The sequence below is a fragment of the Saimiri boliviensis genome, chromosome 21 (assembly GCF_048565385.1).
Source record: "Saimiri boliviensis isolate mSaiBol1 chromosome 21, mSaiBol1.pri, whole genome shotgun sequence".
Lineage (NCBI taxonomy): Eukaryota > Metazoa > Chordata > Mammalia > Primates > Cebidae > Saimiri > Saimiri boliviensis.
Genome location: NC_133469.1, coordinates 2,817,759 through 2,830,546, shown reverse-complemented (window position 1 = coordinate 2,830,546; position 12,788 = coordinate 2,817,759). Strand labels below are relative to the sequence as shown.

General features: G+C 57.4%; 1 protein-coding gene across 12 annotated transcripts in view; it reads right to left on the bottom strand.

The window, feature by feature from the left end:
- The window catches only part of PNPLA3 (patatin like domain 3, 1-acylglycerol-3-phosphate O-acyltransferase), a 29,733-nt gene extending 24,290 nt beyond the window's left edge, over positions 1–5,443 (bottom strand). Inside the window, exons 1-3 of one of the 12 annotated variants that reach the window (XM_074390948.1) lie at positions 5,129–5,443; positions 2,175–2,407; positions 300–365 (exon numbers count right to left, since the gene is read on the bottom strand). In XM_074390948.1, the coding sequence (XP_074247049.1) occupies positions 300–365; positions 2,175–2,407; positions 5,129–5,315 (486 nt within the window). In that variant the 5' untranslated portion in view covers positions 5,316–5,443. Of the gene's footprint in view, positions 1–299; positions 366–2,174; positions 2,408–3,236; positions 3,632–3,901; positions 4,417–5,128 lie in introns of those variants that run through there. The other 11 variants (XM_039463222.2, XM_074390952.1, XM_074390954.1 and 8 more) reach the window with 11 other exon arrangements.
- Positions 5,444–12,788: the final 7,345 nt, after the last annotated feature.

The following is a 12,788-nucleotide window of genomic DNA, read 5'->3' as shown; positions in this document are numbered from 1 at the left end:
GCATGGGGCTCCATCACGGGACAGAACCCCAGGTGCCTGACACTAGTGCCTTGCAGGCGGGAGCTGCCTGAGCATGTTTTAGAGCAGGCGTCCCCAAACTACGGCCCACGGGCCACATGCGGCCCCCCGCTGCACTTCAGGAAGGGGCACCTCTTTCATTGGTGGTCAGTGAGAGGAGCACAGTCTGCGGCGGCCCTCCAACGGTCTGAGGGACAGTGAACTGGCCCCCTGTGTAAAAAGTCTGGGGACACCCGTTTTAGAGGGGAAGCCCCCAGGATTCAGGACTAAAGCCGACTTACCACGCCTCTGAAGGAAGGAGGGATGAGGCCGCTGTAGAAAGGGATGAAGGACGAACACAACAAGGCCTGTGAAGGCAGGAGAGAGGGAAGTCACGGGCGGGAGCGCGCTCTCCATTTCTCTGACCCTTCATCAGCCTTCTCCAAGCGCAGGGCAACATACCCGAAAACGCCCTTTGCACAGAGTGGGTTAATCCATGGGCGGAATGAACCGTGAGCCAACATACACCCTTGGACTCAGGCCCGTGGGTCTCACCTATTGCAAAAGCCCTTTAACAACACTGTCAGCAGACTTCCCCTTCCTCTCCTTGCTCCACGAGAACCACACTGGGTCACCACAGACAGGACCCAGGGTTGTGGGCTCATGGACTGGAAGGAGTTAAGTCGACTGGTGCTGTTCACATGCAGGTATTCATTCGAATCACCTGGCCAGACACAGTGGCTCGCGCCTGTAATCCCAGCACATTGGAAGGCTGAGGTGGGCCGATCATGAGGTCAAGAGATCGAGACCATCCTGGCCAACACGGTGAAACCCCCGTCTCTATTAAAAATACAAAAATTAGCAAAGCGTGGTGGTGCCTGCCTGTCATCCCAGCTACTCGGGACGCTGAAGCAGGAGAATCGCTTGAATCTGGGAGGCGGAGGTTGCAGTGAGCTGAGATCGTGCCACGGCACTCCAGCCTCATGACAGAGCAAGACGAGGAGGAGCAGGAGCAGGAGGAGGAGGAGGAGGAGCAGGAGGAGGAAGGAGGAGGAAGGAGAAGGAGGAGGAGGAGGGGGCACCGCGCTGATTCACTAGAACAGACCCACGTGGGAACAGATACGTGCTGGCTGTTTACAGAAAGCTTCTAGACACAAGGTTAAACAGAGGAGAAAACTGGCTGCCGGGTACACGCGCCAGGCTGCTGTCTTGCACAGATCTGTGCTAAGCAAAATCGACTCCTTATCTAAGGAGCTCTTATGAAAGCATCAGCGTATTACATGGTGTTTTGTTACTGCAGATTTTTTTCTCCCTGCTAGACCCTGAGGATGCTGGCAAATAAGACACATTCCCACCTGTGTGGGGCTGCCATTGAGAGAACGCAACTTCACTACGGAAGAGGCACAGAGGGAATTCGGGACAGGTGTACCTGCAGGGCAGGCTCCTTAGACAAGGCGGTCACGAGCCATGCCCTGAAGGAAAAGGAGGGATTATTTGAAATTGCAACTGCCAGGCCGAGGTGGGCAGATCACTTGGGCACAGGAGTTTGGGACCAGCCTGGGCTACAGGGCGAAACCCCATCTCTACAAAAAATACAAACATCAGCAGGGCGTGGTGGCCTGCACCTACAGTCCTAGCTACTCGGGAGGTTGAGATCGCACCACTGCACTCCGCTCTAGGAGACAGACCAAGACCTTGTCTCAAAAACGAAAAAAGAAAGTAAAGGCAAGAAGCTGCCCTGGAACATTCAGGGTTTACTAACATTATGGACCAAATCACTGGAGGCAGGCAGAGTTTATGTCGCTCTGGCACAGGGGGCCTGTAAGCGCCTCTGCGTTACTTCCAAAACAAAGCAGCCCTTTTTCTTTCTAAGACAGTGTCTCACCGTCACCCAGGCTGGAGTGCAGTGGCAGGATCAACGGCTTACCGCAACCTCCACCTCCCAGGCTCAAGCAGGTCTCCTGCCTCAGCCTCCCAAGTAACCGGGACTACGGGCCCACAGCACCATGCCCAGCTAATTTTTCTGTACTTTTTGCTGTGTTGGTCTCAAACTCCCGGGCTCAAGCGACCCTCCTGCCTCGGCCTCCCAAAGTACTGGGATGACAGGCATGAGCCACCCCACCCATCCTAAAACGGCTTGTCTTACTTGACAACACCCAGATAAGCAAATTGCTTACATCCACGACTTCGTCTTTGGACCAAAAGTGTGACACGAGAACGTTTTCTCCATCAGACACTCTGGTGAGCGAGATGCCTATTTTGCCCGAGATGAGCTGGTGGACGTTGGCTGGGAGGCATTTGTAGAGACGCTGTCGGAAGAACTCGTTCATGTTGAAGGATGGATGGAAGATGCCGATGTTCCGACTCCTGGCCTTCCGGGTAAGTTCCGAGAGGATCTCCAGTACCTGGTCTGGGGACGGGACAGACACGTTAAAGAATGTACCACACTGGGATGGCAGGGCCAGAAACCAGACAACAAGGATGCCACCAACCTTCTTCTAGACCACTACTGTCTACTACAGTAGCCACATGTGGCTCTTACGCCCTTGAAAGGCTCCTCCGAACTGAGATGTGTAAAATACACACAGGATTTCAGTGGCTTATGGAATGTCTCATTAGCAATTTTTTACATTCATTAGATGTGAAATGATATTTTGGATATAGCGGGCGTAGTGAAATTAATTCTACCTATGTCTTTTACTTTATTCAATGTGGCTTCTAGGAAACGCACAGTGACATCATGGCTTGCAGTACCTCCCTACCAGACAGCACTACTGCAGGCCTTAGCCACAGGAACGAGCCTCTCACTTCCAGAAGCCCAGGTGAGCAGGCCCCACCTCCACGCCTCACAAAGTCGGAAGCCAGGAACATATCAGCATGAGAGCTTTGGTGCAGAAGATATGACCTCACCCACCGGCCTGGCCTCTCGGGCTGATCTGCACTCTCCTGCCACGCAGGACAGCCCCTCCCAGCCCGACCCCTTGCCAGCCATAAATCCTGGGATGAACAGGGACAGGCACGCCCCAGCCTGTCCTGACCCACGTCTGATCTTCACTCACAGCTCTCCTTCCCTGACTGGCCCCCCGAAGCATGGCCAGAAGGGGTGGAACTGAATGTGGCTGCAGGTTCAGCCTGCCCCTCCTGCCAAGTTAGCCTCAGCTCTGAGCATGGAGGAGCTCTGTGCAGGACGCAGCCCCAGGAGCACACCCCACTGTGAGACGTGGAGTTAAAGCAGGAACCTGGAACGCTGGAACGCAGGGAGTGGCTCCTCCCAAAGCCTCCAGATCCACTTTCCAGGGACTTGATGGTTCTTGGGCCTCTGTGGCTTGCTGCGGAAAGCCCCAGGCTGCACCTGTCCTCTGCCCAGTAAGGAATCCTTTCTATGCCAGAGTGACTGTACTCTGGGCTCCTGGGATCACTGCATTTGAATTCTGTCCCAGTACAAACATTTGTCCACATGGGTGTCCACAGGTCACCTTGGGATACAAGCGCTGACTTGCATTGTTGATGAAGCCCTGGGTGTGCGGACGGTCATGTGACCGGTCTAATCCTCCTAGACTTCCTGCCCTTTGCTCCTCTTTCCCTGGCTGGGGAAGGCAGACAGCCAGAACTGTCTAATCCCTAATCCCTAATCCCCAATCCCCACCTCCCAGTCAGCCCAGGGACCGCTCACTGCTCCTACCCAATGGCAGGGCTTGGTCCACCAGCAGGGACTTCCTCACCACTAAACTGGTCACTCCCTGCTGGCTCTGGCAGGCAGGGCAGAGAGTCCATTGTTAAGGAAGCCCAGATAAAACGGGGCTGATCGGGGCATGATCTCCTGCCTGGGGACCTGTGGGTGTCAACAGCTCCGCACTGCTTCTTGCCCTAGCCCCTGCCCGCTGGCTCAGAACCCTCTCCTCACCTCCAGCACTAGACAGCAAATTCCCGGGAAGGATATCACACACCCCAGTAGTTCCCACTAGTGAGAAACAAACCCTCCGTCTGCCCCTCCCACAGGTGCTCACGTGGACAAATGTTTCATTAGGACAAGATTCAGATACACAGGATCTCACTTCAAGGGGTACTCAGCTGGTGGGGGGCAGGGAGATAGGCCAAGGTCAGGGGAGACTAGAGGAGAGGATGGGATTGGGGGGTGTCCAGGGATGCACTCCAGCCCCCAGGAAGGGTCCCAAACACTGGAGGAGGAGGAAAAGCAGGAGGAAGACGCCAGTTAGCCTGCCCTGGAGGATGCCCAGGGTCGCCCTTCTGGGAGGCTACCCAGCCCCCAGAAGGCTGGGCTGTGCCCCAAAGAGCTGGGGTGTCTTGAGTTCCTCAACCCCCAGAGGGAAGGTGCCCACGCTGGGGCACCGGCCAAAGCCCCACTCTTGGTCTCTGGCAAATCACCTGCACCTCCAGAGGGGACATTGGAGACCCGGGGACCGCAGGGGCAAACATCACCCTCAGCCCCGGGTCCCGGTCCCAGGTCCTCGTCGCTCCGAGACGCCCCGGCTCTCGGTCCGGAACCGAGGGGCTCCCTTCGTGCACCGGCGCCAGATGGGGGCAGGGGCGGGGACGCGCGAGAGCCCCAGGCTTCGGAAGCCTGCGTGCCGGCCCGGACCGCTCAGGGGTTCCAAAGCCCCCTTCCAGGGCCCAGGGAACGGCGCCCCCGGAGGAAGCCGGTGCACCGGAGGGGACCCTGGGGGCGCCCCCGGAGGAAGCCGGTGCACCGGAGGGGACCCTGGGGGCGCCCCCGGAGGAAGCCGGTGCACCGGAGGGGACCCTGGGGGCGCACCCCGCCGTGTCTAGGGAACGGCGCCCCCGGAGGAAGCCGGTGCACCGGAGGGGACCCTGGGGGCGCCCCCGGAGGAAGCCGGTGCACCGGAGGGGACCCTGGGGGCGCACCCCGCCGTGTCTAGGGAACGGCGCCCCCGGAGGAAGCCGGTGCACCGGAGGGGACCCTGGGGGCGCCCCCGGAGGAAGCCGGTGCACCGGAGGGGACCCTGGGGGCGCCCCCGGAGGAAGCCGGTGCACCGGAGGGGACCCTCGGGGCGCACCCCGCCGTGTCCGCGCCCGACCCCGCTCCTCCCGGGCCCCCTCCCACCGCCCCCGGCCGAAGGGGCGCCACCCCCGCGCCGAGCCCCGGACGCACCCAGCGGGACCCCGCAGAGGACCGAGACGCCGTGCAGCGCCCCCGCCGAGGCGCCGAAGAACATGCGCGCGTCGCGGAGCAGGTGCGGGGCGTGCTCGCTCAGGCAGCGGGTCGCCCCGACGTGGTAGAAGCCCAGGAAGCCGCAGCCCGCGAAGGACAAGCTCCAGCCGCGCTCGGCGTCGTACATGGCGGCTGCGGGGCCGGGGTCGGGGGCGGCTCGGGCTCCGGTGCGGCCGCTGCGCCCCGCGCTCCGGACCGGCCTGGGCGGCTCCGCCGGCGAGTCCCCGAGCGGCGTCGGCCCCGCCCCCCTCGGACCATGCAAATGAGCCGGCGGGAGGCCCAATGGGCGGGCAGGACGCCTTCCCGGGCGGGGCTTCGAGGGGGCATGGGGGCGGGGCTGGGGCGGGGCTGGGGGCGGGGCTGGGGCTGGGAGGGGACGGGGCGAGGGCGGAGAGGGGACGGAGCGGGGGCGGGGGAGGGGGGGAGGGGGCGGGGGAGGGGTGGGAACGGGGACGAAGATGGGTCGGGGACGGTGCAGGGAGGGGGAAATGAGGACGGGGTAGGGGGATGGGTCGGGGACGAGGCCTGGAAGGGGGCTGGGGGCGGGGACGGGGTCGGGGACGGGGATGGGTCCGGGACGGGGGCTGAGAGGGGGCTGGGGCTGTTTCAGGGGCTGGGAGGGGGATGGGTGCGAGGACGGGGGCTGGGGGGGCGTGGGGGAGGGCCTGTGAGGAGGGGTCCAGCCTGGGCGCCCCCCTCAGCGACTCCGGAGAAAGCGTTTTTCCAGAACTCCGAGAGTCCCTGCAGGTCCTGGAGAGAAAGGCCTCCCTCAGCGTCCGCGTCGTCGGCGTCGTGGCGGAGGTGTGGGAGGGAGCCGCGGTCTGGGCCCGCGTGACCCTTCCCAGCCCTTTGACACCGTATCCGGCCCCTTCTGACACGGGGAGAGTCAGCCTAAAGCAGGTGCCGGCACCTGAAGTGTCGAACCTCTTTGCGTTGCGGCAGGTTTCCTGTATGGATTGTCTTCAAGTGGGAGGGATCTTTTTACTGAATGACAGTAACAAGGAGCGTCCATTTCAAAGTTTCCTTAGAAAGTAAAAAATGGGACTGGCAGGTGCTGGGGCTGGGGTCGGGGCCTGCAGAAACCCGAGGAGGGAAGTGGGTTGGGCAGCTGAGGCCTAGATGATTCCTGCTGCTCGGTCTTTGTTCAGGCGCAAAAACAAAATACTGCAGGCGGAGCAGCTTACAAACCAGAGATTGATTTCTCTCCTTTTTCTCCCCCCAGGCTGGAGTGCAGTGGCGTTATCTCGGCCCATGGCAGCCTCCACCTCCCTGGTTCAATTGATTCTCCTGCCTCAGCCTCCCAAGTAGCTGGGATTATAAGCATGCACCACCACACCTGACTGATTTTTTGTATTTTTAGTAGAGATGGAATTTCAACATTGTTGGCCAGGCTACTCTTGAACTCCTGACCTCAAGTATCGCCTGCCTCAACCTCCCAAAGTGCTGGGATTCCAGGTGTGAGCCACTGTGCCTGGCCTATTTCCCTATCTCACAGTTCTGGAGGCTGGAAAGCCCAAGTTCGGGATGCCAGCAGACTTGGTTCCCGGTGAGCGGCATGGCTCCTAGAGGGTGACTTCCTACCACACCCTCACCTCTGGGCCTCTTTGATAAGGGCACGAACTTCATTCATGAGGGTGCCACCGTCTCATCAAATCATCTTCCAAAGGTCCCCACCTGCAAAGACCATCACCTTAAAGGGTAGGTTTTCAACAGAAGACCTTTGGTGCGGACACAAACCTTCAGATTGTAGTATGCCCTTAGGAGATGCCTAAGAGTCCCCTTAACCTGGACTTAGCCCTGGCACTGGGTGGCGCACGCCCATGGCAGTCCATGGGGAGAAGTGAGCCCTTGGTCCAGAGCTCCTCACTGGAGGACCCCGGTCTGCCAGGCCATCCAGTCCCTAACTGGAGTGGACCAAGAAGCCTCCCACTTCTCGGTGAGGCCAGGAGGAACGCAGAGTATGTGAGCTTTGGGTTCGGGCCTCCTCCGTCTCTGTGGCCGTGTCCTCATCTGCGGAATGACTGGCGGTGTTGCTGCCGATTCCAAATGTCACCTGAGAAGCACCTGGACTGGTCAGGTGGTTTGTGTTCAACAGAGCGTCTCCGATCTACTGCATTCCCCGCTTCTGCCCTGCCTAGAGAGGGAGAGGAGCTGCGAGCAGGGCTGCCTCCTGTCTCTGGGCAGGAATCCCAGGGTGTGGGAGCTTCAGGCCATAGTGAATACCTGGGCTGACTGCCTCGTCACATAAACACTTTGTAGATGGACGTCCAGAGCAAGGCTGGGTCAGGCCCTAAGTCCTGGGGACAGTCAGGAGAGCTGGGAACCAGACAGTAGTCCCATCTGTTCCTGACATGTTGGCTTTGCTGGAGGGGGGCACTGCCCACAGTCCTGGCCAAACTGCCCTCCACTCCCACCTCACAGTCGGGGCTGCAACAGAACTGAGGCTTCCGGCTGGGTCAGCTGGGATCAGGACCTCTAGCCTCCTGTACCCACCCACCGCTCCCACATTGCATGACCAGTCTTAGGACTCATGACGGGAGGGCCAGGTCTTGCTACAGGAATTTGGGGCTGTGACTGAAGGCCTGAGATGAGTCACACCAGCCACAGATATTTGTATTTCTTCCTGTCCACTGGGACTCATTCATGGCCAGCCACACCAGACATCCGTCATCCCCAGCGTGACCCAGATGTGGGCAGGACAGGAGCAGGGCTGAGGACTCACCCTGTCTTCATCACTGCATGCGGATCGCACCTGGGGGCCCTCCTCACTTTCCAGTGAGAAAGAGAGGACGCAGCTGGGCAAGGGTTTCATGATCCAGCTCTTTCAGCCCCTCTTCCAGCCTCCAGTGGGTCAGGCACATGATATCATGGTTGAGACTGCAAGCTTTGTCATCAGACAGCGAGTGCACAAATGCCAGCTTCTCTGGCCTTGCAAGCATCATTTAGTCTCTCAGAGCTTCAGTTTTTATATCTGTACCATGGGGGAGAAAACAGTTGCGTGCGGGGCATTATCAGGTTAAATGTGATGAACAGTGTGGGGAACATTCCCGTGTGAGACCCCCAAAAGGCGTGAGTCTCACTATACGGTGAGTTTGATCCCAAACAGTTTCCTACTGGAGGCAGTCGAGCTATCCGGAAATACAGGAACTTAAAGATGAATGATCAGTTTCTAACATCAACCACAATATCGTTTGGGCCTAAAACTATGCGTTGCTGCTAGACCAATTGACCCCCTGCCTGCAACCAGTTCCTGCTTTTAACCTTTTTATGACTCTTTAAGAATAAGCCTTAAACCTTACTTACCTGAGTGCCTTGTACCCTAGATAATGGTTTAACTGTCGATATTTGCAAAGCAAAATGCCACCATAAGGGATGGCTTTGATTCCTGACTCAGAGATTCCTGAATGGGGAAGTTGAGTTAAGTTGAGTTAGGAGTAGATAAAGGAGAATCCGATTAAAAGACATTCTGATGAGCAAAACCAGAAAAACTTTTCACATCTCAGTTCTAAAACAAGGTCAAACCAGAGATACCTGCAGCCCGGGGGAATAATGTTTGGATGTAAACAAGCTTTGTGAATAATGTTTAGCTGTAAACAAGCTTTGTGAATAATGTTTGGATGCAAGCAAGCTTTGTGATTACAGGAAATTCTGTTACTTTTTACAACCACTGATTGTGTATCTGACTTCTCTATTGTATAGGCCATGTGAGGCATACATTTGCATTTCCTCTTACTATGACCTAAACCAGAGCCAAGAAAGTGTATTTATTCCTGGCCTCTGAAAAATAAAATTTGCTGTTTAGGCACAGCCTATCAGCCCTCCAGACGCCTCGCTTTCTCTCTCTCTCTGTCTTTATTAATTTTCCAGGCGCACTCCCTCTTCCAGGTATTGGGACCCTCTTGCAGGTCGAGAGACCCCCGGGCAGACGTGCCTACCCGTTACGGATGGTCCACGACAAACAGAAAGCACCCAGCACAATGCCTGGCAATCCCATCCCTCTCTCTCTCTCTCTCAGTCCCTGTCTCTCTCTCCCACCCACGCTTCCACACATGGCCCCGTCTGCAATCGGATCCAGCTCTTGGTTGCCAGCATGGAGTTATAAACATTTATTTATTTACTTAGAAATGGAGTCTCGCCCTGTCACCCCAGGCTGGAGTGCAGTGGCACAATCTTGGCTCACTACAACCTCTGCCTCCCGGGTTCAAGCGATGCTCCTGCTTCAGCCTCCCAAGTAGCTGGAATTACAGGCACGGGCCACCACAACCAGCTAATTTTTTGTATCTTTAGTAGAGACGGGGTTTCATCATGTTGGCCAGGCTGGTCTTGATCTCCTGACCTCATGATCTGCCTACCTCAGTCTTCCAAAGTGCTGGGATTACAGGTGTGAGCCACTGTGCCTGGCCAATTATAAACATTTCGTATCTTAAACTCAGTGTTCAGGCCCAAGGGAAACTTCTTTGCATCTCTTGAACAATTCCCTCAAAAGAAAAGTCGCTGCTTTGCCCACGTACAAAGAGTGTGGCTGTGCCCTGCTCACATCAGACACAGACGCTGCTTGGAAGGATGGAGAGGACAGGTGGCTGAGGCACTTGGGAAGGAGGAAAAGTGAATTCGTGTGTCATCAGGCGGCATGGACGCTTGCAAAAGGAAGTGCTCGTTTCCAGGAGTCGTAAGTGTTAGGTAGAAAGGGCCCATTCCCCATGCCCGGGACCCACATCCAGCGGACCGCCTCCGGAGCCCATCCCCTCTTGCCACATGGCTCTTCCTTCTTCTTTGTTTAACCTCCACCAGTCACTCCATAACACCTCACCTGTACTCCCCACCTTAGCCCGCCAAAGCTAAGCCAATCCCTGCACTCCACAATACTCCCCCTTCGCCCATGCCCACCCGCCACCAATCACTTCACAACACCTTGCCTAAACAGGCCGCCGCCCCTATAAAAACCCTCTCCGGCAGCTGCTGGGTGCAGCTCTTCCCTCTCCCGCTCGAGTTGCCCGCAAACCCCAATAAACCTGGACTCGGCTTAACAACTCCTCGCTCTCATTTGCTTTGGGAAGGGTCTCTGCGGGTCGCACATTTGGTGCCGAAACCCGGGAGGTGTGGGCGGCTGGTCCACCAGCGGCCCCCTCCCTTTGGCGACCCCCTTCCTCTGAATTGGCCTCCACACTCCGGATAAGGTAAGTCCATTTACTTGCCTATCTTCCCCGCGGTGCGTGTGGTGGCCTCTTTTCCTTTTGCGTCTCCCCTTCCACGGATCCCTCGCCAAGCGCCGGCCGGCCCGAGAGTCAGATCCTCCAACCAGGCTCCAGGAGCCTTGGAAGTGATCAGACGAGGGACGCCTCCTCTGGTCCTTCCCCCACTTCCACTTCCACAATAGGAACGGTCAGACAAGGGGACGCCCTTCCTGACTCTTCCTACCGTCCTCTAGAGGGGCTGTGGGACAGACGGGACGCCTCTTCCCACACCGCTCTAGCCCAATCTCGCTAAAGGAAAGGTCCTGCCACACGCGCCATGGGGAACACGGAGTCTCAAATTCCTAACAACACCCCTCTCAGGTGCTTACTCCTCAACTTTTCTCAGCTGGGCTACTCCCAAATCCTCCTGTCTCAAGTGGCCTGGCCCCAATACCAGCTTAATAACCGGTCACATTGGCCTCCGACTGGTACTTTCGATTTTAACGTCCTACGAGACCTAAACAATTTTTGTCGCCGTACTGGCAAGGATCGCGAGGTGCCGTACGTCCAGGCTTTTTGGGATTTGCGTCCCCACCCCGACCTCTGCTCCTCCTGTTCCACTCATCAAGTTCTCTTAGCTCGCTCCCCTCCCAAGGTCAGCTCTCCCCCTCCTTACGAACAGCAGGAGGAGCTGCCTGACCACCTATCCCATCCCCCTCCTGCTCACTCCAACTCCCTTCCTCCGCCAGTTGCAGACCCTGCCCCCACTCCCACAGCTCCTCCTCCTCCCTCCTCGTCCTTCTCCTCCCCTCCAACTGTTGCGCCAGTTGCAGACCCTGCCCCCACTCCCACAGCTCCTCCTCCTCCTTCCTCGTCCTCCTCCTCCCTTCCAACTGTTGCGGCGCCGCCCCCTTTAAGTTCTCCAGTTGCGGCCCGTACTAGATCCCACCCACCAGCTGTCTTGGCTCCGCTCCGCGAGGTGGCCGGGATGGAGGGACTCGTCAGAGTTCACGTTCCTTTCTCTCTCCAAGACCTGGCTCAAATTGAACGCTTGCTTGGATCTTTCTCGGCCGATCCCTCCACCTAGATTAAGGAATTTCAGTACCTCACTCAGGCTTATAGTCTTACCTGGCATGATATCCGTGTTATCTGCACTTCCACTCTCACCGCAGAAAAACACGAGCGCATCCTAGCGGCAGCCAGGCATATGGCAGACAGGGACCATGCTATAGACCCTAATCAAATCCCAGTTGGCACTGACGTTCTTTCTCCCTAGCACAGACCCCCAGTGGACTTATCAGGAAGGGCCGGGGTCTAACATCCCTGCCCGTGACCGGATGCTCCAATATCTTCTGCGGGGCATGGATACTGTCTCCAATAAGGTGGTTAACTATAATAAACTTAAAAAAGTCACTCAAAAGCCAGACGAAAACCCTGCCCTTTTCCTCGGCGGTTTACAGGAAACCCTTGTCCGCTATACTTGGCTTAACCCTACTTCCCAAATTGGGGCTGCTGTCTTAGCCTCCCACTTCATCTCACAACCCACTCCTAATATCCGAAAAAACAAAAAAAGGTGGAGGATGGTCCGGAAACCCCTATACAGGACCTGGTAAAAATGGCCTTTAAAGTATTTAACGCAAGGGAAGACACAGCCGAGGCTGCCCGCCAAGCCCAAATGAAACAGAAGGTCACTTTACAAACCCAGGCTCTAGTAGCGGCCCTGCGGCCGGCAGGAAACTGGGGCCCACAAAATACCGCTCGCACCCCTCCAGGGGCTTGTTTCAAATGCGGGAAGGAAGGACACTGGTCCAAGGCCTGTCCCCAACCTCGTCCACCCACCAAGCCCTGCCCCATCTGTCAGCTTATGGGACACTGGAAGTCTGACTGCCCCAGTTTGCCCAGGGTCCCGGTCTCTCCGGACCGACATCCTGGACAGCAAGGGGCTGTCACTGGAGGCCTGGAACCTGGTCGTGCCGCCCAGGGACCAGGCGCCCAGAACTCTCCGTTCCCGGAACTTCTAGGGCTGTTAGACGACTAGAGGAGCCCTGGCTCCCCAACCCCGGTTACCCTTGCCGAGCCCAGGGTTGTGTTCAAGGTAGCGGGTAAAAGTGTCTCCTTCTTAGTCAACAAGGGGGCTACCTACTCTGTGCTTCCCTCCTACTCAGGACAAACTCTTCCTTCCCAGGTCTCTGTTGTGGGAATTGACGGGTCTCCATCCACACCGCGCAAAACCCCTCCACTCACATGCTCTTTTAACTCCTCCATTTCCACCCACTCCTTCCTAGTCATTCCCTCACGCCCCGTGCCCCTTTTAGGACGGCACATTCTAACCAAACTGCAGGCAACTAGCGTCTTCCCACATACTAATGCTAGTATCTTCCTTCTTTCTCTGGTTACCAATCCGCCAGCCCCCCACCAGGCCGTCC